The sequence below is a fragment of the Tyto alba genome, unplaced genomic scaffold (assembly GCF_018691265.1).
Source record: "Tyto alba isolate M040663 unplaced genomic scaffold, T.alba_DEE_v4.0 Super-Scaffold_2, whole genome shotgun sequence".
NCBI lineage: Eukaryota > Metazoa > Chordata > Aves > Strigiformes > Tytonidae > Tyto > Tyto alba.
Window position 1 is genome coordinate 4,941,589 of NW_024881282.1, and position 21,955 is coordinate 4,963,543.

General features: G+C 40.6%; 1 protein-coding gene across 13 annotated transcripts in view; it reads right to left on the reverse strand.

The window, feature by feature from the left end:
* TENM4 (teneurin transmembrane protein 4) overlaps positions 1 to 21,955 on the reverse strand; it is a 1,435,480-nt gene that overhangs the window by 87,053 nt on the left and 1,326,472 nt on the right. For all 13 annotated transcript variants that reach the window (XR_004406800.2, XM_032990906.2, XM_032990916.2 and 10 more), the window contains 2 exons: positions 16,597 to 16,813; positions 2,513 to 2,632 (listed from right to left, as the gene is read on the reverse strand). Coding sequence is in view for 12 of the 13 variants with exons in the window: in XM_032990906.2 (XP_032846797.1) it covers positions 2,513 to 2,632; positions 16,597 to 16,813 (337 nt within the window). In the remaining variant the exon portion in view is untranslated. The remainder of the gene's footprint in view (positions 1 to 2,512; positions 2,633 to 16,596; positions 16,814 to 21,955) is intronic.

A 21,955-nucleotide genomic window follows, 5' to 3' on the forward strand; every position in this document is an offset into this window, starting at 1 on the left:
CTGAGTATCTGTTGGGGACTGAGTCAGCAAACTGCAGCACTATGCTCCTTGAAACTAATTTAACTTCTGGAGGCTGGCAGCCAGCCCTGAGGAACCAGCAGTCCACTGAAGATTGGTGGAGCATACTGATGCTCCAGCTGCATTGCTTTCTGGCCTGGGCCCTCTGCTCAGCTGGAGGTGGGGAAGGGCATGGTGTGAAAGGAACATCTCTGGCTTGAACTGCCAGTGGAAGTAGGTTTATAGCAGGAGGGATTTGCCTTTCACCACCCAGGAATTGGAAAGAAAGAGTTACTCAAGTATTACAAAGGTCTGGAGCTCAGATAGCAGCCCTCACCTCTGCTCTGTCTCTCTTTAGCTTATCGGTATGTTTGCTACCTAGAGGTGCAGTTAAGATAAAGCCCCTCTGTGCTAGGTACAGCACAATTGCAAGCAAAGGGATGGCTCCTTCCTCAAAGTACTTGTAATGTAAATGAAAGATTACACATAGTAGCTGGGTATTGTATACAAAACAAGGAAACAGATTAAAAAAAAGGTTATGGCAGGCATTACTGTCCAGGAATTTTGCAAGCATATTTATCTGTTCTAATAGATGGATTTTGTGCTGGTCTATACACAGCAATCTGATCTTGAGAGTGCAGTTTGGATCTCACTTTCACACAAAGTAGGTTAAATAAGGTTGACTGAGATACACATAGCATAAATGTTCAAGACTTTCTCCTTTTTGCAGTAATGCCTAAGCTACAGGCAATACAAGAGCACCACCTCCAGAGGCATCTTTATCCAAAGGAGACAACTAGTTTTCCTCTTTATTACCTGGATTTTATTGTTATGTCATCCAAGTGGTGAAGCATCAGTCAGAAAGCCTCCCAGTCACCATCAGTGTTACAGTAAGTGTAAGCTCCCCCAGGTATCAATAAGGCAGCATGAGGCTCATGTTGCTAGCACATGCTTTCTCTTTCATTCTAATTCTATCAGCTTCTCCGGCCAAGTCAAACCTTTAGTCAAAGTCAAAGCCGTGGATTGGAAAGGTGCTAAAATCTATAAATCCTCTCTGAAGTGCTAGTGGTTAGTAGTCAATACATAGAGTATGTGCAGCTGGAACCCCCTTATGTTTCATTTTTGTTCTTAAAAGAAAGGGAGCCAATTAGCACTGACAGACAAAGAATAAGATGAAAGACTTTCCCAATTTGTAGTGCTTTTGTTTTGGTTGAGCGTGATTGCTCAGATTTTAAGTACTTGCCTCTGACACAACCGTAATCTTAATGACTTCGTTCTGATCATTTCAATGTGAATTAGAGAGAATAGAGCTGTTGGGAGCAGGAGGCATCTTTTCTTTCAATGCGTGGGCACTGCATTGCTCAACTGATGGCTAAAGATTCTGGGTAATATCTCAAAGTTAATAATAATAAATAATGAGAATAGAATAGACTATTTCAATTGGAAGAAAGCTACAACAATCATCTAGTCCAACTGCCTGAACAGTTCAGGACTTACCAAGTTAAAGCATGTTATTAAGGTAATTGTCAAAGTGCCTCAAACACTGACAGGCTTCAGGCATCCAGCACCTCTCTAAGAAGCCTGTTCCAGTGTTTGAGCACCCTCTCGGTGAAGAAATGCTTCCTAATGTCCAGTTTAAACCTCCCTGGTACAGCTTTGAACCATTCTCATGTGTCCTATCCCTGGATCCCAGGGAGAAGAGCTCAGCACCTCCCTCTCCCCTTCCCCTCAGGGAGCTGTAGAGAGCAATGAGGTCACCCCTCAGCCTCCTTTTCGCCAAACTAGACAAGCCCAAACCCCTTGGCTGCTCCTCACAGGACATTCCTTCCAGCCCTGTCACCAGCTTTGTTGCCCTTCTCTGGATGCATTCAAGGACCTTCACATCCTTCTTAAGTTGTGGGGCCCAGCACTGCACACAGCGCTCCAGGTGAGGCTGCACCAACGCTGAATGCAGAGGGTTCATCACCTCTTTAGCCCCGCTGGTTACTCCGTGTCTGATGCACCCCAGGGTGTGGTTTGACCTCTGGGCTTCCAGGGCAGATCCCTTCCTCCAGGGCTGCCCTCCAGCCACTCCTCTCCCAATTTATACTTGTGCCCAGCATTACTCCATCCCAGGTGCAGAATCTGACATTTCAACTTGCTAAATTTCATCTCATTAATCATAGCCCAATGCTCCCAATCTATCTACATCCCTCTTCAAGGCCTCTTGTCCCTCTAGAAAGTCCACAGCAGCTCCCAATTTATCATCAGCAAACTTTCTAATGGTGCATTTAACTCCTGCATCCAGACCGTTGATAAGTATATTGAACAGGACTGGCCCTAGCAGTAATCCCTGAGGAACACCATGACCAGTTGTCTATCAGATGTAGCCCCATAACAACTAACAATGATGTATCAACATCTTCAAAATACATTAACTATAACCGTCCTCTTGGAAGGAGTTTCTCTTTAGTGTTGATGGTAATAATGCTGTAACTGCTGCTTGAAGACTGTAAATCCCATAAAGACAACCTACCTGCCGTCTTGTCTGCTGATTGTGTATCCAAAAAGAGGATTGTTGACAAAGCTGATGTTCACTCCAACTAGAGGGGTCCCATCTGCTGTCATCACCTGGCCTCGGATCACACATGCATGTCTGCAAGAAGGAGAAAAATTATAAGAAACAGTAAGCCTTTTGACAAATTCAATTTTTTCCTCTACTTCTCTAACCCCTATGGGTTAGAAAGCCCAGGCCCTTACGTCCTGGAAAGTTGGGGGCCATGCTGTGTATCTTGATGGTGGGATGCTGCTCTTGAAGACTTTCTCAGGAGTTGTGTAAGAACATTTGATACATAAAATGAAGTTTACCTTTATCCTACTCTTGAAAAGAAACTGCTGCAGCATATACTTCATTAACTATAGACTTCTGTGGGATTCACAAAATCACACTGGAATTTGCTATAACTAAGTTTCACAGTGTCTTGATGATATTGCACTAATTAAAGGCAAAACACATTTTAAAATCAAAGAGAACAGAAACTTACCAAGCACTGTATGGACGTATTTAAGGCACAAAAGCCACAGAAGCACCCTGACCAAGGCTTGATGGCTCTTTTTTTCCACACTTGGGAAAACCACAACTGATAATTTACTAGGCTCAGATAGCTTCTCGCCAAACTGCTCAGGGGACTGAGAATGCTAACAGGACAGGCTTTTTCTTCCCATCTTTTTCTTTCCAAGTTTGGTAGATTGCACTATTTTATAGGCTACATCTATTCCAATTACTCTATGCTCTGTAATGTGCTCTTTTATCTAAGGATTTCAAGGATCTTTACAAACATTGATTAATACTGCAAGATAGGTATTTTACAGAGAGAGGAAATAAAGCACAGAGTGATTTTCAGTTGTCCAAGGTCAGTCAGAAAATCTGCAGTAAAACCAAAGACAGATTTTCTAGGTTCTTATTCCAAAGTCTGTTTGCAGACCTCTAAGTCTATTTTGCTACCTTAGCAGCTTTCTATAAAGACAAAGCATCACACGTCTGTGAGAGTGTCTGAACCCAATTTTTGGCTGAAGGTAACTATTTTTCTGAGCAGCAACAGCAAATTGTGGTGTCAGTGTGCTAACGTGACCCAGTGAGTGATTTCCCTAACTGCTGTCCTGCTGGAGAGCAGAGATTGAAAGCCAGTGTTTCTACAGGTGCAGGACCAGATCTCAGCTAGAGTAAATCATCTCAGCTGCAGTTGCTATCTACCCACTCCAACTGAGCAATGTCGCTTTACCGGTTCACTGAGGCAAAGGATGATATCTGCAATGTTTTGTAAAGATGATTTTATAAACATGGATCATCCGGGAAAGATCAAGTTATCTTCTTACAGTCTACCTAAAAATCTGATACTGTATAACAAAGGAGATAAAGTATAATTTCTATTTAATAAAGGCTGCACTATTTGTGTATTCTACAGTACAGAAAACAGACCGTTTGTTAGGGAGTCTTAAATAAAACTCCTACTGATGTAAATGGAGATCTCCAATACTAACAAAAATTCTCAAAGCATTGCCAGAATGCGTCAGCAATCTAACATGTGACCAGATTCATATACAGTTTTGGAATAGGCCACAGGAAAATGAGATAATGGAAATAATTTTTCTGTCACTGAGTTTTCTCTGACTTGGTAGACGTCATGTGGGAAAAGACTTGAATCAAGCTCCAAGCTAATATTCTGAATACTTCTATTGCTTCTCCCACTGAAGGTTCTAACTCACCTTCCCACATACAACAAATTTAAAATAATATTCCAGTACAGTATCATGCACATCACTCTCTAAAATGCAGGAAAAGCATAACTCAAAGGATCATGATACCATGGAATATTCTTGGAAAAATGTCAATGCTTGGAATAACCCCACTGAAGTCAACGGGTCACCAGCTGTGGTGCAATTTTTGCACAAAGTGAATGTGTCTGATCACGTGTCTGAACTAAGAGCAGAAGCTGGGCCTCCTCTTCCCAGATTTTTCCATGATCCCCTTCACCCTGCCCCATCTCCTTTTCCATCCTTTAGAGGGACCTGAGGAAGTATTTGAAAATGTCTTCTCTCACCTTCTGATCAAACGTCTGCCCATTTTGTGAAAGTCAAGGAATCACTACAGACTGTTGCTTGAAGACTAAGACCTGAGCATGAGGGACTTGGTATTCTAAGTTACTGACAGCATATTCAAGACAACACTGGGACTACAGATTTTTTAAAATACTTGAGAGACAAGATCATACATTTCTGTGAACCCAGAAAGAACACTTCCACCTGTTGGTTTTAACTTCCAAGAATTAAAAGCAAGCAAAGGAAAAAATACAACATGATGCAGATGTCTCTCCTGCTGTCCTACACAAAACACATGTCCAAGCAGTTACACACTTCTAAGTAATCTTGCAAGCACATTGGCCTAGATCCTCAGCTCATGTCAATGGAGGGATGTGCTTATACCAGCAAGCATCTGGTCCGTTACATATCACTGACAACTATTTCTGCAATAACAAGCATCAGCACAACGTGGACAAACAAAGAGCTTCCTCTCGCCTTGGCAGCTGTAACAAATGCATGTGAACTCCCACCTTCCAGGAAGAGACTCAGTTCCCATTCTAGACGATGCTTCGCAGCACCGGACTCCAACTCCGTTAGCACATCTACGTGCTGACTAGCTCGGATGACACTGGCATCTCTTCTCAGAGAAGCAGTTTGTCAGCAAGCCCAGCTGCATCCACCATCCTCCTGAGGACTATAACAATAGTTTTATTTATATGCTGTAAGGAAAGATGTTCCCACAAAGGGGACATCTTTCCCAAACCACAGTGATAAAAAGAAGCTGGAGCAACACGCAGAAATCTGAATTCAGTTAAAAGCACAAGGGATGGAAACTGGAGGAAAACCAAAGCCCAGATTCTGCCTGATTAGTCTCAAATCTTCTCCTTCCCTGGGTGACAAAATTTGCCCCACTTGGGAAAAACAGTTAACACAGTGTGCTGGAAGCAGCTGGCTTCTCTAGTGTCAACATGTCCTTTCTGGAGGCAAGATTCACTACCCACAACACACCGAGCCCCCCAGGAACCTGGTTAATGCTAATTTAGTCAGCCATTTCCTTCAGAAGACCTTGGTCTAAATGCAATTACACTACAAACAGGGAAGTGGTACTGCTAAGACGCTCAGCTCCACTAGAAGGTCTCCCAATATATTTACATAAAATTAACTCTCATGTTAATAGAAGATATTTATTCCATCACCACCATAGGCCTGCCAGCTTGCCAGTTCAGACTGTTTTCTGCAGTTGAACAAATCTTAATTTCTCATAGCTGGAGCCTCATGTTCCTACTGAATTATTAACAGATTCCACCTATTGCCTCTGTTTTCTGGCTTGTTTTGTTTTGTTTCCTTCACTACTTTTACGTGAGGCTATATGGATTCTTGTTTTACAATGAAAAGCAGTATGCTTTTTTCCATATTCTTTAATTAGACTTTTCCTTTTTTTTTTTTTTTTTTTTTTTTTATTTTGTCCATAAAAGCTTCCCTAAAAGACTGTCATTGTTGAAATGCTATCTAGAATGCCAGATGGTGTATCAGACACCATCATTTTGTGAAGTCATTCTTTATTCCATAGAAAATTAAATGAAGTCTTCCTGGTAAGATCTGGGGCACAGTGGCAAAACAGACAGGGTTGCACTGATGTCTTTATGTTCCCATTGCTCAGATAAAAAGTTTCACAGGTTCTCAACAAAATTCAAGCAGACAAAAACAGCTTTAGAACAAAAGCCAGAAAAGTAAAATCCCCAAAATCCATTTCACATCATGGAAGCACATTAAAGATTTGTCTTTAATACTGATTCTGATCCAGTGTCTCTTAACTTAGATATTGGTCCTTCCAATACTTCTTATTCATAGATGTTTTCTGCTAACACTGCACTCGGCACTGGGAAATAGACAAAAATGCTCCTTCTGCTAAACATTTTTCATTGGGAAAAGAAAATTCCATTCATCCTAAATCCCCTTTTGCTGCAAGAAATGTATATTCTTTCCTTGACTGAGGATAAGCACCATGGGAAATCTCAGTCCAATGAATTTCTGCAGATCCTCAAAATATTTCCACCGTAACTCATTGTGCCTTCTCCTTTAAAGGTTTCAGATGTGTGGAGATGGTTATCAGGAGTGCTTAGATATCCTCAGCCAAGTTATTCACAATATTTTAATTTACCACTATAAATCTCTTAATCTCATTGAATTTACTTACCACTTCCATATTTTATTGGTGTGTATACATACGTGTATATATACACACCTATATATATACACACACATATGGGTTTTATCCTCCTGCTCTGGATGAAACTTCAGCAGAGCATCATAAAGTGAAAATCTAGAAAGCTATTACTCACTGGGAAGAGTGTTATTAATGAAATGAGGTGATCTCAGTTCTATTTCTTCTCCTGCTACAGAATTTCTGTGTGACACTGGTCATGTCAGCTACTCTATATGTGTCTTTGTACTCAACCTGCAAAATAGCAGTCGAGGTACATCCCCACCTTAGAGAGACATTACAAGGACAATTGTAGTAATCTGATAATCTTTTGCATAGGGATTTTTACATTCTCATGGCACTTCATCTGTGATATGCTTAGACACCTTGCTGATAAGTGCCTATAAATACAGTCATTTGTTACAAACACAATCTCATGCCTTTAGCTGCTGTGACATTTTTGCTCATAATAACACAGGATGAAGCAAAATGCATCCTGTCCATTTTGGGTTGAATGCACCTGTCTCATGTTAAACAACCTCAGGGTAGTCTAGTGCTAGGACAGATAGAAAAATTGGTAGAATGCTGGGTAAAAGCTAAGGACATCACGATCAAACACATGGACAAACTGGCTCAGCTGGAATATGAAGGAAAGAAGACGAAACAGCAGAACATACAGACCTTCAAGTTCATTGCTTGTGGCAGTATTTCCTTCAAAAGCTGTCTGTAAAAAAAGCCCTGCCCACTTGCCTCTCAACTGTGCAGAAAAAAGTCCTGCTAGTCTTTTCTTGAACTGAGTCAATCCCTGTCTGGCTTCAGTTCAGTTTAGCTATAGAAAAAGCTTACACTTGAAACCTATCTACTGATCTTAGCCCCTATCTGAATTAAGGAAATAAGGTTAGGACACAGAATTGAAAAGATCCTGCTGAAAAGTTCCTTGTTATACAAGAAAGGCACACATACAAAAAAATGAAAATTAAAGAGTAGTCATCTAGAAAGACCTCCACACCACCAGATAGCACAAGTGAGTTTCTGAAAGGTTTTGGCACATGTTGGGCAGCTGGGATACAAAGCGTTAATTAGGCTCAGTTTAAAAGCTTGCCAATAAGGGGAGCACCAGAACGCCAGTGTCAGTCTGACAAGGACTAAATGTACTGACATTTGACCAAGTCCCAAATGGGGACTTACTAAAGTGGCACTGACAGACTTGATTTGCAACAGATCCTACCACTCAGCTTTCTGAACTGCTGATGGAGTGGGAGACCCAGGAGAAAGAGTGGGTGATGAAGAGCAAAGTTTATAAGCTCTGATCAGGCTCAATAAAAGAAAGTAAACTCTAACTTGTTTGCAGTGAGAAACAGTATCTGTTCTGTTTGTTTAATATACATAGTGAAGCTATTTATGAGGTCCCATCACTGAAGGGTCAGGAGATGCTGATGATTCTTCATGCGGGTATGGTTCTTAGCTGTTAACCTTTTGCAAGAAGCCTTCCACAGTCTTTTAGATATTCTACAAAACATACAGTAAAGCCAACTGAATTAAATGCTCCAGTGAAAACCCATTACTTAAATTGTCTGAAGTAGGACGGGGAAAAAGGCAACATCATGCTCAGATACTTTTTTCAATGTGGCTAATGACATTGGTACCTGAAGTCCAAGAGGAAAGTGCTCATTAATCAAGATTTACAATAACACCTCTAGATACAAATTTTATTCTTGTTGTCTCTTTAGATCTGATATAACCTGACATTATCAAAACAGTGGGCCTTCTTAATCTGATATTTTTAGTATCCATGAGAGGGCTTAGTTTTGTAATGAGATGTTGTCCAGTTTCTCAGGCTCCCCACTGACTGGTGTGCATATGACTTGATTCTGCTCTGTGAAGATTTACAAACTGATAGTTCTTAAAAATCTCCTCTGGCATCATCTTTTTCAGCAATATTAGTGATGGCTAGTTGTAGATCCTCCAAAAGGAAAAGAAGATATCTTTATTGCATGGCAGTTTTGTAACAAAATGTAGTATCTTTAGAGAACCACCTACCACTTCTAGAAAACTCATGATCAAATGATCATTGATCTCAAAACGATTCCTTGTTGGCTTCTTCCTGAAAGACTCAGGCCCTTATCACTTTGAAAACTTCTCCTAAGATTTGAACCTTATTCACCTACTCAATGAGTGTCCTTTTTCTCTTTATGAAAGCACAATCTTCCTCTCTGATCTGCCAAGCAATCTGGCTACTGTTGGAAAGAGATGCCACTTCTGCCATCCAAAACATCTTGGGTCTCTATGCCTCATTGACTCACTATTTTTGCATCCCAAGATTTCTCAGTTGAGCTATAATGGGAAAATGGGGGGGGATAAGGGATACAAGAAAGCTGCTCAGCAAATCGGAAATAAAGAGGAAAACACACTGATGCTGGTCTCTGAAATTATAAAACTGGCTCTAACTACACTATTTAAGTGAAAGTATTTTAGAACAGAGTTTTATAGGAAATGCAATGCATAATAAAGTAGGGCTGTGCTTTACTGCAAAGTTTCAGTGAAGAATCCTTTTATTCACAATGTGGTTGACTAAGTAATGCTTTAAAAGTTGATGATTCTCTCCTTTACTCCAGTACAACCAAAGAAACACTCTTGCTTTGCACGAGATCTCAAAGAAATAGAATCACACTCCTGATTTTTTAGGTCTGTAAAACCCAAGTCAGGCGTTCAATAGCTCATAAGGTGCAAGATAATTTTTCCACCTAATACTGAATTACGCTCATTTCATAATTTTTCAGAAGTGATCCTATAACCATTATTTCTATGAGAGATAAAGACTTTATAGCGCAATAACTTTCAGAGATGAATAATGTATTCATGCCAAGTCTTCACAAAAAATGTCTGCAGAACTTACCAGTTCTGTATTATTATAGTATTTTACGTCTGGTATTTATTTTGTAAGCTGTGGCCACATATTCAGCTCTGCAGAAGACCCAAAATAAAACCAGTTCCTTCCATTGAATTTGAGGCACCATGAAAGCAAAATTGAGCAGAACAGGATGAAAAATACATTATTTCCAGTTTAATTATAAAATAAGCTTTCTTTTTGATGACCACAGGGAAAGCTCTTTAACTACATATAAGCTGTCTGATAGCTTTGTAATGATCCAAAGGAATTAGGAAAAAAAGTGGTTCAATAAAATATATAAGATTTTATGATTGGGATTTTCGAACTTTTTTATGTAGGAGGTTTTAACCAATTTAGCAAGTAAATGTCACACTCAAAGGACAGACTCTTCCTGATAGATTGAAATGACTGAAAACCGTACTTAGACTCAGCTGTTAGCATCCAACAGCTAGAAGCGACTGCCCCAAAGCTGATCTGGCAAGACAGAACTTTACCACATCAGTGCGAAGCGAACAGGATCAGCTCACACCAGTTTCCCCTGAAATTTAAAATGGGAAAGGACATTTCGCAGAGCTGGCCGAGCAGTGCTCAAGCTCTCCCGTCTGGCCTGGGGTCAGCAAACCTCTGCAGAGCTGAGGCAGCAAAGAGCTTGGGGCAGAAAAATTCCAGCTTTTTGCAGAATGAACATGTGAGGGTCCCACGTGAGACTCATTACAACAGTGACCTGGTATTTAATTTGAAGAAGCCTTATTCAGCAATGACAGAATCAAGTCTCTCCATTGAACAGGATATGCAGTTTCTAGTGATGTTGTTATATTGAATGGAGCTACCGACTCAGCTCATGGTTATCACACCAGACACGTCCATCAGTGAGTAGAGTAAAACAATAGGCATGTGGGCTGTTCTTTTTTCAGAGGAACATACCTTGAATATTGAATGCATATTAATCAAATATCTGCATGCTTGATCCAAGAGAATGCATCACCATCTACACTACAGTTTAGACCCCTAAACTGAAATGTGCACGTCAGCACCTCTGTAATCCAGGAAGTACTTAACTCATTAGTTTTGGTTTTCTGCTTGTGAGTTTTGAAGGCTTGAGTTTTGCTTTGTGCACACTCCGAAAGCTCCTAGGTACACAGGTATCCCCTGAGACATTTTAATCCCAGGTACAGGATGGTGCCGCATTTATATCAGCTGCCTTGCCTGATCCTGAAGATCCTACTCAACAGTTTGTGCCTGGTTATAAATATCCAATATGTTTTAATATTGGTTAAAAACTGCACCCCAGTTTCTCTAATGACTGTACACAGGACTTCCTTCTACTGCCACTTGTCAAAGAGGAATATAATTACATAACGATCACATTATATATGTTATGGAAAAAAAAACATGACAATGGATAGGGACTTTGCTTTCACACAGTCCTGTGGGTACAAATTTCACAAAGTGGAAGTAAGTAGTTGCATATATTGCATTATTTTATTATATGCAAATAACGCCATGCTCAACTGAAAATCACTTTAAGATGAAATAATGCCACATTATATAATTTAAACTCAAAAGAAAAAGGCAAACATTGAATCAAAAATATATATATATATATCTGTCCTGTACACTGAAAGGGTAAGTTTTAAAAGTATGCTTTCCTGTGCTTAAAAGGAATAACTGCCAAAATAAAAAAACACTAAGTCTCTGAAAATTCCTTGTTATTCTCCTATATTTCAAAAAGCTATGATTTGTAGCTAAAAAGTAGCTCATTTAAGCAGAAAGCAACTAAAGCAGAATAATGCCATTGGAAGCTGGTAATGGTGGGAGGAAAGGATTTGAAGAAGTGCTGTGTTAGCTTGGTTTAAAATACGTGATGAAGTGACCCCACTCCCGTGAATGTAGGTACCATTCCGTGCCAGGAGTGTTCGCTCTTAGGAGAGCTGGATGGTGTCTAACCCCTACGACAGAGTCTCAAACAGATGCAGAGTTTATCTCTCAGAGCCATCCCCTGCTGCGGAGCTGCTGTGCCCCATGAGCTCCCGGGGTGCCCCCGGGGTGCCCACTGTTCCGTGGGTGCATCCCACTCCTGGCATTTTGCTGCCAGCCCAGCGGAGCTGCGTCCTGCTGGAGCCAGGCCAGAACCACAGGCTGGACCAGCCATCTCGAGAGAAACCATCTGCAGGAAACCTAAACCTGATGCGTTCAGGGTTTTTTGACTTCTAACTCTGTCAAAAAGTTAAGTGTTTCTTACCTCGCTGTATGAAAATCACACTTTCCTTGAGGGAATATATAGAAAAGACAGAGCACTTTGGTTTCCTGTGAAGGAACCTCAGAAAGATCTGCTGGGGTGAACCCACAGTCCTCCAGGTGTGGGAAGAAATGGGTGAAAGGAAAAGAGAAAGTGCTTTGAACGTCTTCCTTCAAGGATACTAAGATACCATTGTAATATTCTTCAAAATCCCTCAGAATTGAGCCAGATGGATTTCCAAGACATTTTTGAAAGCCATTTCGATCCTCCCCTATTCTCTTAGTTGTTCTTTGGCCATGATCAATGCTCACAACTTTGGTTTTGATGGAGCTTGGGATCGGTGTAGTTTAACTCTGACAATAAAGACCATCCATGTATTCATGTATAGTAAAAAAGTGCACACACGCATTTAGAGCGTACCTGTCTATCCTAGCATCTAGTAGTGCTTGTGTAACCCTCCCCAGCGGGATCAGTAAGGTACGTTTTACATCCGGGCACACAGGGGGGGTCACAGGTTGGTGGAGTGACATGTTTACAGATACCTTGTCACTCAGTAGTGGAAAAAGAAATGTACAAATTTAATTCTGAGCAGAATTTTAAATCATGAAAACTAACTACTTTTTGTACTTAGACTACTGACCTGAGGGCAATAAGGGACTACTGTTGCAGCTGATACCAGATCTTGCTCTCTGATGCATCTTTATACAGCTTTATAAAGAAGTAATTCAGCTGATTATTTCTAACTGCCCATGTAATTCGGATGTGTTAACACTGCTGGCAGCAAGGAGATATACACAACCTGTCCCCAAAAAGAAGGGGTATGAAATACACCTACTTAAAAATCATCTGATTTATTTTCAAATATTCTTTACAAAAAGTGCCAATTCTGCACATGGTTTTCTGAGGTACTTTAATCCTATGCCATCACTTAACATAAAAGACTCTGCATCAGGACTTCAGCCTGTTCTTGCAATTTTCTGACACTGTCCCTCAAGAGAGAACAAATGTATCAGGTGTCCTACTTGAAAGTCAACAGCTTGACACCACTGCATCTTGTGCTGCTCCTTATGGTGATGGACAACTAGGAATGGCTTAAAAATACAAAGCAAACAGCAAGAGTAAGTGGTTTCAAAATCAATACAAGAACGATCAAGTAGCAGAAGAGTACTTGTTATCTGTTCATCAAAATTATGTGAAAAGACATTCTGTGCATTCAGAATTTAATTTAGCTACTTGCTTTATCATCATAAACACTCATTTCAATATGGGCAATAATTATTTTTTCTTCCCAAACATGAATAATATATAATTGCTGGTATTTTGGAGGAGACAAGGTCTTTACCTTTTTCCATCAGGGTAATTTATCATTGTCTTTCTTTTTCTTCTGCAGTGGTGAGAGAGCTTGTCAGCTCAGCTTGTTCTTAAAAAGCTGGAGTGTAATTCAATAATAAATTCACTCAAAGGCTAGCTGTCACGAGGCATTCATTTATTTGTATCCATTAGGTGATCTGCACTGCTGTTCTCTCTAAAGGGTAGCTAAGCTGTGCTTCTGAAGCCCAGGAAATATATTGCATAGATAGTCAGTCATCTCGCACTGCTGCCACTTCTGCATAGGCCATACAGGAATGCCAACATGCTGCGGTTCCCCCGGGGGTGATAACTAGCCAGCCATGACCTGGTAAAGCCCTGAGGAGTAGGCTCTGGTTTCTGACCTGAATGACGAGTGTGCCTGTGCCACCGGCGTCTCTGCAGGACATCAGACACGCAGGACAGAGGTCCATGTCACCTCTGTGCTGCCTGCTCATGGGGGGGCTGCCCACAGCAAGTGGCATGGATCCACCTCCAATTGTACCCCACGAGGATGGTGGCGCTGGGACAGAAAGATGTAGGACATTCCATGCCCAGCAATCTACAGTCCTGATCTACACCAAGAAGGAGACAGCTTCATGAATCACAGCAGCAGCGGTGGAAGGAAAGGGTTGTGCTAAGGCAGGATGCTGGAGCCCTCCATCAGAACAGAAAGATTGCCTGCCCTCCCTCCTGATGGACAAGCTATTAAGCCAGCAGCTGGAAGGAGGGATGAAAACGCTTCATCTTGCCTCCACCTTCTGCTGTGATCTTCACAGAGGCACTGAGCAGTTCCATGGGTAAGAAGGGATATTATCACCTCTCTGTTGTAAAAGCAACTGGAGGAGATTCAACAGTGAGAACACTACTGAAGAAAGGGCACATCCACACATGCAATACAGTCTCATTTGCCCAGACTAATTGGGTCCCAGATGGTCCCAGCCCATACTCCTCCATGGAGCAGTCACTGTCTGACCACTGCTGAAGCACTGCCATTTCCAGGGTGACAGGAGACAGCTATTTAAAGGTTCAGCTTTTTAGGTGGTGAACAAGACAACTGAAACTGCAAAGAGAAGCCAAGTAAGCAAAAAACGCTTGCAGTGGCTGAGTTTATCCAGAACTATAGGATCTTTAAGAACTAACAGGAACACACAATGTCTTTCAAGATCCCAGAAGAGTAATGCCATTTTTAGCAACCTAACAGACCAATAAGCCTGGACTGTGTGCTGTGGTGCTGTCTCAGGGGAAAATAAACCTTCTATTGAGGTCCTTCACTGTTATTTGCAACTGCTCTTGTGATGAGTCAAGATATTTAACTTGAGAAATGCAATACAATCACAGCTTGAGGTGACATATCTGTAGAGACCATATTTAGTGATACACATCCTATGCTGATATTTTAAGAATGGCAACCTCATAAATCATCACTATCTCTGTATAATTCTTTGTGTTAACTTACTCGGAACAAGGAGCCCCATTTATTAGTTCCACTGCAGTTAATGAAAAGTAATCATTAAAACCCTTCCTATTGATTTGAATCTCTGCATACCCTCACTCTAGTAATCTATATGCCAGATAGATAAACATTCTGCTAGCAGGTACTCCTTTTGAATCCCAAATCTTTCTTTAGCAGGATGTCTACATATGGTTAGTAATTCATTCCTACATAGAGATCTGTCATCAGATCTATGGAATGCACATAACTCCTGTAGGAGCTTATGTGACCCCAAATGACACAGTCTTACTGCTGGTGCTCTGCCTACACTTCCAGAAGCAAATTCACTGTATAAATGAGAAATTCCCATTATTTTCCCCCACCTCTGTGTGCTGCTGAATGCAAGCAGCCTTTAAAGAGAAATTGCAAATTTTTTGGATCACACATGTATGAAGACTCCTATACTTCTTTAGTTGAATGGAAAAGTTCATTAAACATGGACATGTGTCTACCAAAACTCTCTACATATCAGAAAAGATACACATGGACTTGATGCCAGAGTATTCTGTGGAAAGGCTTCTGACAGCAAGCTCAGCTGAGGAATTGCAGCTCTAAATGTATCAGAAAAATTAAATTGCACATATAATCTATTTTATATTCCAAAGCCTGATTTTACAGCAACAAATCACAACAACTGACAGCAGAGCACTCACTGTGCTAACATTTAGTCCAGAGTCTGGACTGTTCAGTATCCAGAACCTGCAATCTTCAGAATGCTGATGAAGTACAACAGTTTGTGACATAACAAGTGTTTGGACTTAATCTGAATCACTCTTGTATCTGAAGGGCTTGGCAGCAAGACAAATCAGGGAAACTATCACATCAGGCCAACTCCTTGACACTGGGGTGCTTCTAAGTGGTTCATGTCTGAGGTCAGCCTGCAGACCATGGCAATACATGGGAGGTGGTACCCAACGGATGCTGTAAATGTCCCTTCACAGAAGAGCCTTAGGTCAGACCCAGAAGGGCCTGAGAGGCCTGATGAGATGCAAGTGCTAAAATAAATACTCGCACAAATGCGTGGGTTGTATATTTTCAGTGCCAACCTATTCACTGCTGTGTATGGGAAAGCTGAAAGTAAGCTGTTAATGACTGGGTGGAATTCAACTGAGTCCAAACCTAGGTGTTGGGAACCACCTCCTGGCTCAAGGTCACTACTTCTGAAAGGCAACGTTCAGGGCAGACACTAATGATCTAAGAATCTGACACCCCAGGGTATGTATTATGGTGTCCTGCTATAAGCACATGATTTTAAAGGGATGGCCTCCCCAGGCAGCCAGGCATGTACTTAAACAAATAGATGAGATGCAGTCACAGAAATGAACTGCATAAGATTTCTTTGCCAGTTCCTGTTTCTTGATGATTGCAGTGGTAAAGAATATCTCAGTGTAAAAACCAACCTATATTCAAGCTGACTGTTTGTATTAGCCCTCCCTAGACTGTAAGATTTTCTTCAGCTCTTTCAAGGTCTCTAATAGTCACACTACAGATTGTAAATACCATTTTAGTTTCCCTCCCTTTTGGCTTTGTCAGTGGAAGAAGGTCTGCCATTGCTGCTTATAAGATACTTCTGGAAAATGTCAGTCGCTTGAGCTGGAAGAGCCTTGCTGAATGGATGGATGGCTCTCACTCCTTGAAATAAGAGAAACTGCCCATATGTGTTGGGAGAGAAGTATCTTGTCTTAATGGCTGGCAGGACATTTCAGATGAGGAGACAACAGAATTATGACAGCCACATACTTATTCAGATATCTACTTTCTTTAGACAATTTCTGTGTTCTGCATCTTGATGTCCTTCCATGTCTTAAAATGGTCAAGTGGCTTATGCTTTATCTCCTACCGAATCAAAACCAAAATTCACTTACCCTCCTTCAAAAGGATTGTCTCCTGGGATGACATGAGTGCTGTCCTTGCCGATCAGGAACTTGATCCGATCATAGAACGAATGCAAGCTCTGCTGGGAGATGGGGGCTTGTGTCTCCTGGATGATATCCAGGGGGTCTGGGGATCCCAGGCACAATGCATTGATGTGGCACAGGGGCTGCAAGCAGCAGTCTGGGTCCATGCAATCCACCAGGCCATCTGCAGAAGGGTAAGGAAGATTTTAGAACAGTGGTAACATGGAATGTTGTAGACTTCGGGGTGCAAGAACTCCTTCCAGTGCACACAACAGAAAAATGTGAATTTACACCTACATAGAAGAAGGCATGTTCCCCTAAAGCCCCAATAAAGAACCTCAAGTGTGGATTAATATGTACTATTAATATGCATTAATATGTAATATATGAAAATGCACATGTACATATGAGATTAGACCCTAAAAAAAACATCTTTGAGGTTAATTCTGGGGTATGTCATGTCACATCTCAGTCACTCAGATAACTCCAGAGCCCCAAAAGGTGGTTTTCTTCCTGTCAATGTACAAATGACTTTTATATTCCCTGTACAAATCATGGGCCCATTGCATCATACCAAAGCTATCCAGGTCACTTTCAGCAGGACTAAATAGTGAATAAAGCCATGGTATCTACGATGGGTACAGAGAGATCTATACATGCCTCCCACTAGAGATTCTGGCTAGATAGATGAGAAAGTAAGGGAGATTTTGCTCGGAAGGTTCAGTCTCTGTTGGTCTTTGTCACATTTTTTCCATGCAGACACAGAGTAACAGATGACCTTAAACCCTCAGGATATAAATCTTGTACTTTCAGCACCGCTAAATTAGTAATAACAACAATAAAAGCAATGGACACAGATGAGAAAAGCTTGCCAAGTGTTCTCTAGTAAAATGAGGGTTTGCATATCTGTCAAGTCATCAAATGAACAGACATTGCTACTTCCCCTCCCACGGCCATGGCAACATTCCCCAGTTCATTTTGAGATGCCACTATTCATTGCAAACAGCTTAGTAAAAAGCGGTGACAGGAAAGGAAATACAAAAAAAGCTCAGAAAAGGTTTGACGAAGCATCACATTTAGAAATAAAGGTTGTTAGCATGTAGCAGAGATGGATCTTTAAATCAGATAAGGGAACTGGATGTTTTTGTTCTGGGGTAATGGGATACAGATCCCTTCACTTCCAACTCAGTTCAAGCAAGACAGTTTGATAGTGAATGAAAATTGTTAACATGTGATGGCTGTTCAGAGACCTATGTGAAATGAGTGGTTGGTCTCAGTGTAGTTGCTGGGAGCTCTATATATCAGAGAAACCACCTAGCATCCTACTAATGATTTCAGCATAAAGAAAGGAATGTGCTCAGAGACCAACACTGTCCTGAGAGGTAGGTCTCTCCTGAAGTGGGATGAAATTTGAAGTTGTCAGGATAATATATTTTTTTATTTCAAAGAGACAGTGAATTAAAACAAGACAGTTTGTTATTATTAAAGATTGTGAGCTTCAGTTTCATCCCAGTCATACCAGTAAAAATTAGCAGTCCTTTCACTAATGTTATTGGCATAACTTTGAATTTACTGTAATATAAATAGGATGGGAATCTGATCTGTTATTATTGCTCTGATACCTACGGTGGCTTACACGTCAAGGACTCAGATTCTGTTGAGTTATACCTGTTCCATTCTTGGAAGATTTCAGTGTCATAAAACATCACTGACAACATCATTTCATGTGGTTGCCCACACACAGAAAACTGAACAAAAAGCCTGTTCAGCGTTCCCAGAGCTTCCAGTCTACGTGTAGGTCAAAGTGCAAAGAATATCTGCTCCATGTAGACATGCACACAGACACACAATGAGTCATTTTCACAAGTGCTCTGCACTTGCCATTAATGATAATGGGAGCAGTGTTAGATTAGCAAAAGTGCTTTTGAAAATCCTATCCATTATCCTTACCTCTGTCTGTTCTGATATCTCTACATCTTTATAACTCCTTGCAAAATTGCCACAAAAATTTATCAGCTCAGGCACAAAACCTACCCATCTGCCTTTTCTCTTGATGACTAGTGATAATGAAAAAGAACTAATTACGTTTTATTTGCCCATTAAAAAAAATTACTTGCTCCAGATGATTAGGCCAGTAGGATTCTGGAAGGTCAAATCTCAGATGGAGTCTGAGAGACCGTTCACAGAATAAAGACCTGAAGAGATGTAATACTCTTCTCCATAGCTACCTGAGAGGAAAAAAAAAAAAAAAACCCAAAGAAAGAGAGACAGAAAAGAAACAACAAACCAGCCTTGTTACTATATCGACTACAGTTTCAAGCAAGATAAAATGTTGTCATTTTCTCCCACATATTAATAACGTTTTCTAAGGCTACAGACACTCTGCTGAGAGGACAGCAAACCAGCTGTACCATACCTCTTCATTACCCTGTCTTTATTCTAGGCATCAGAAATGTGTTTTGGGACCTGAAGCTGCAAGATAGCAAGGAAATGCTGGTTTTGCAGGAAATGGTAGATAAATGTTTGACGAACAGATGCACAGGACAATGTTTTGTACAGGTGGGAATGCTGAGGCCTTATCTGCAGATATGCCTTTCAAATAATGTGTTCCAGGTCTGTATGGAATAAGCTGGGGGTAATCACACTGGAGACATTGTCTTGAAGTCATTAAGGTCTTCAAGAGCTGACATGGGGTTTAGCTACTCAACTACCTCCAATATCAACAGGAGTCTGAGGGCAAAGCATTTATTTTACTTAGAAAACGTAAAGGAATTTTTGTCTGAGCCATGTAGAACAGCAAGAGTTAAGCTACAATCCAGACTATAAACAGTGATGTCTCCATTTCAATATTGTTTTCTTGTGTTTTTTTTTTTTTTTTTTTAATTGTATGGTCCACAAGTGATCCAAGTGATGCCCTGTAGTGAATTGTAAGGAGGTATAATGAAATTGTACACAGCTAGTGTAAATGCTCTGAAATCTCTCACTAGATCCATCAGAAGAGTGAGGATAAAGTGACATTTGCAAGCAGCTCCCTACCCATGAAGAGCAAGACATTCAGGGAGCTGCATGGATTAATAGAAAATAAAATCAGAGCAAAATAAAACTCATGCTTTAATAGTCCAAATAAACAACAACAAAAAAAATAATGTGGGAAGCCAGCAACAGCAGCAAAGGAAAATACAACAAGGTACGATCTTACAGAACAATACGAAGTCATAAACCAAAACACCTTTGAAATTTATAAAGCACAAAGGCGAATTTTCCTTAGAACTTACTGCAAAATTTTCAGAGAGAGGTAAGAGAACGAGATGAACATGGGACCAGTGGCTTCAGCACCTCAAGTTTTGCAGCAGCAAAGCCACAGAGCCCCGTGATCTGTTCATGGATTCCCAGCTCCAGTAGCTCCCAGGGCACAGATACGCAGCACAGAAAGTTCTCAGCTATGGCCATGTTTATACAGCTCTTGGTTTTACAAAGTGGCATCTCCCTTGCTTTACACATAGCCATAATATGACTATGGCACTTCAGACCAGAGAACAAATGTGTTATTGAATTATCTCCATGCAAGGTTGAAAGAAGAATTACAGTAATTTATGCGCTTTAAGGTCAAAGAGGCTACTATGATCAGCTCGTCTGACCTCATATATACACAAATTGTTGTTTTGTTTTGTTTTGTTTTTTTTTTTTTTTCCCCAAAACTGGATTAAAGCCTGTCTTTTAGAAAGATATCTCATATATCAAAGACATCTGATTACAGTGAGTCCAACACTTCCTCGGGTAAGTTATTCAAATGCTTAATTACTGCCAGGAAACTGCATCTTATTTCAGGGCTGAATTTGTCTAACTCCAATACCCCACCACTGGAACTTGTTTTGCCTTTATCTGCAAGGTTACCAATATTTTCTTCTGCCCTGCATGCTCAGATGTCTTTTCCAAGTGTAAGTCCCTTCACACAGAGCAACAATCCATTCCAAACCTTTACTCTGAACAGCTGAGAAAGATTAAACTTCCCATCATAAGTTTTATTTTCCAGCCGCTGGATTTTTTTTTGGTGCGTGTGGCATCCTTTGATCTTTTTCCAGTAATTTCACATCTTTTGTTATGTGTGGGCACCAACACTGGACACAGAGCTGTGGCAGCAATACTGGGTACTTCCCAACTTTTGGGTTTTTATACTTCTAATGTTCACAGTAGCCTTTTAGCAACAGCTTTGCACTGAGAACTCATGTTGAGACAATTATCTCCAGTGACCTCTAAATCCTGTTCTGAGTCATTGCTTTTCAAGAGTCTCCACAACCTGTAAGTATAACATGCTTTCTTTGTTCCCAGGGGTATTATCTTGCATTTTGCTGCATTAAGACACATTTTGTTTGAGTGTGACATTGTAGTGATGTGAGTCAGATCATTCTGTATCAAAATGATCTGGGTACCTAGGTGACTTGAAGATGTTACCAGGAGAGATTTAAACTGAATTCTAAGACAATGAAAATGCTGAATAAGGTTGGATACAACATCTAGTTCCAAGGGATCCTTTCAGAAACAGCTTCAGTCATGGATGCCTTTCAATGAAGAAATCAATTCAGAGATCTGTCACTGAGCAATTTTTTAAGCCATCTCGTGTCCTTTATTATTTCCATGGATAATAGGAGCTTTTACATATTTGAGTCATTTTATGCATTCTATATGGATACATGTGTCCTTTTGGCAGTCCTGCCAAAATTAAAATTATTTTGTCACGCGTCCTTTGTATAAAGCCATGAAATAAATACCTTCTGCAATCTCAGAGTTACCATGGAGTGAATCAAATCACTACCCTTGTGAAAAGGGAGCCATTGGCAAGACATTGCTGCATCTGGTAAATAATGTGACCAATGATTTGCATCTTTCACTAAGACTCATGTAATCACAGAATAAGCAAGATTGGATGGAACCTCTGGAGGTTATCTTGTGAGCCCTGTCTCATTCCCTTCAGAGAGGGACAGATGGGAGAGAGAATGAACTGGGCTCAGCAGAAAACCTTCCTTTTCTGCCACTGAGGATAAAGCAGCTCCAATTTATTCATCTAACATTATTGTTCAGGGGACCAAGTCCACTTTGATCAGATAATCTGCACTCTGTATATCACTAAACAGTGAGTTTTACTTTGGGATTACTCCATCTAGCTTGTATCTTGGGGGTGGAGTTAGAATACTGTTTTTAGAAAGATGTTCTGTCTTATTTTAAAGATTGCAAATCCACCAATCCCATTGGTGAGCTCTTCCAAACACTACCTTACACTTCAAACTCTCTGGGAGCAAAGACTGTCTTTTTATTTTCTGTTCACAAA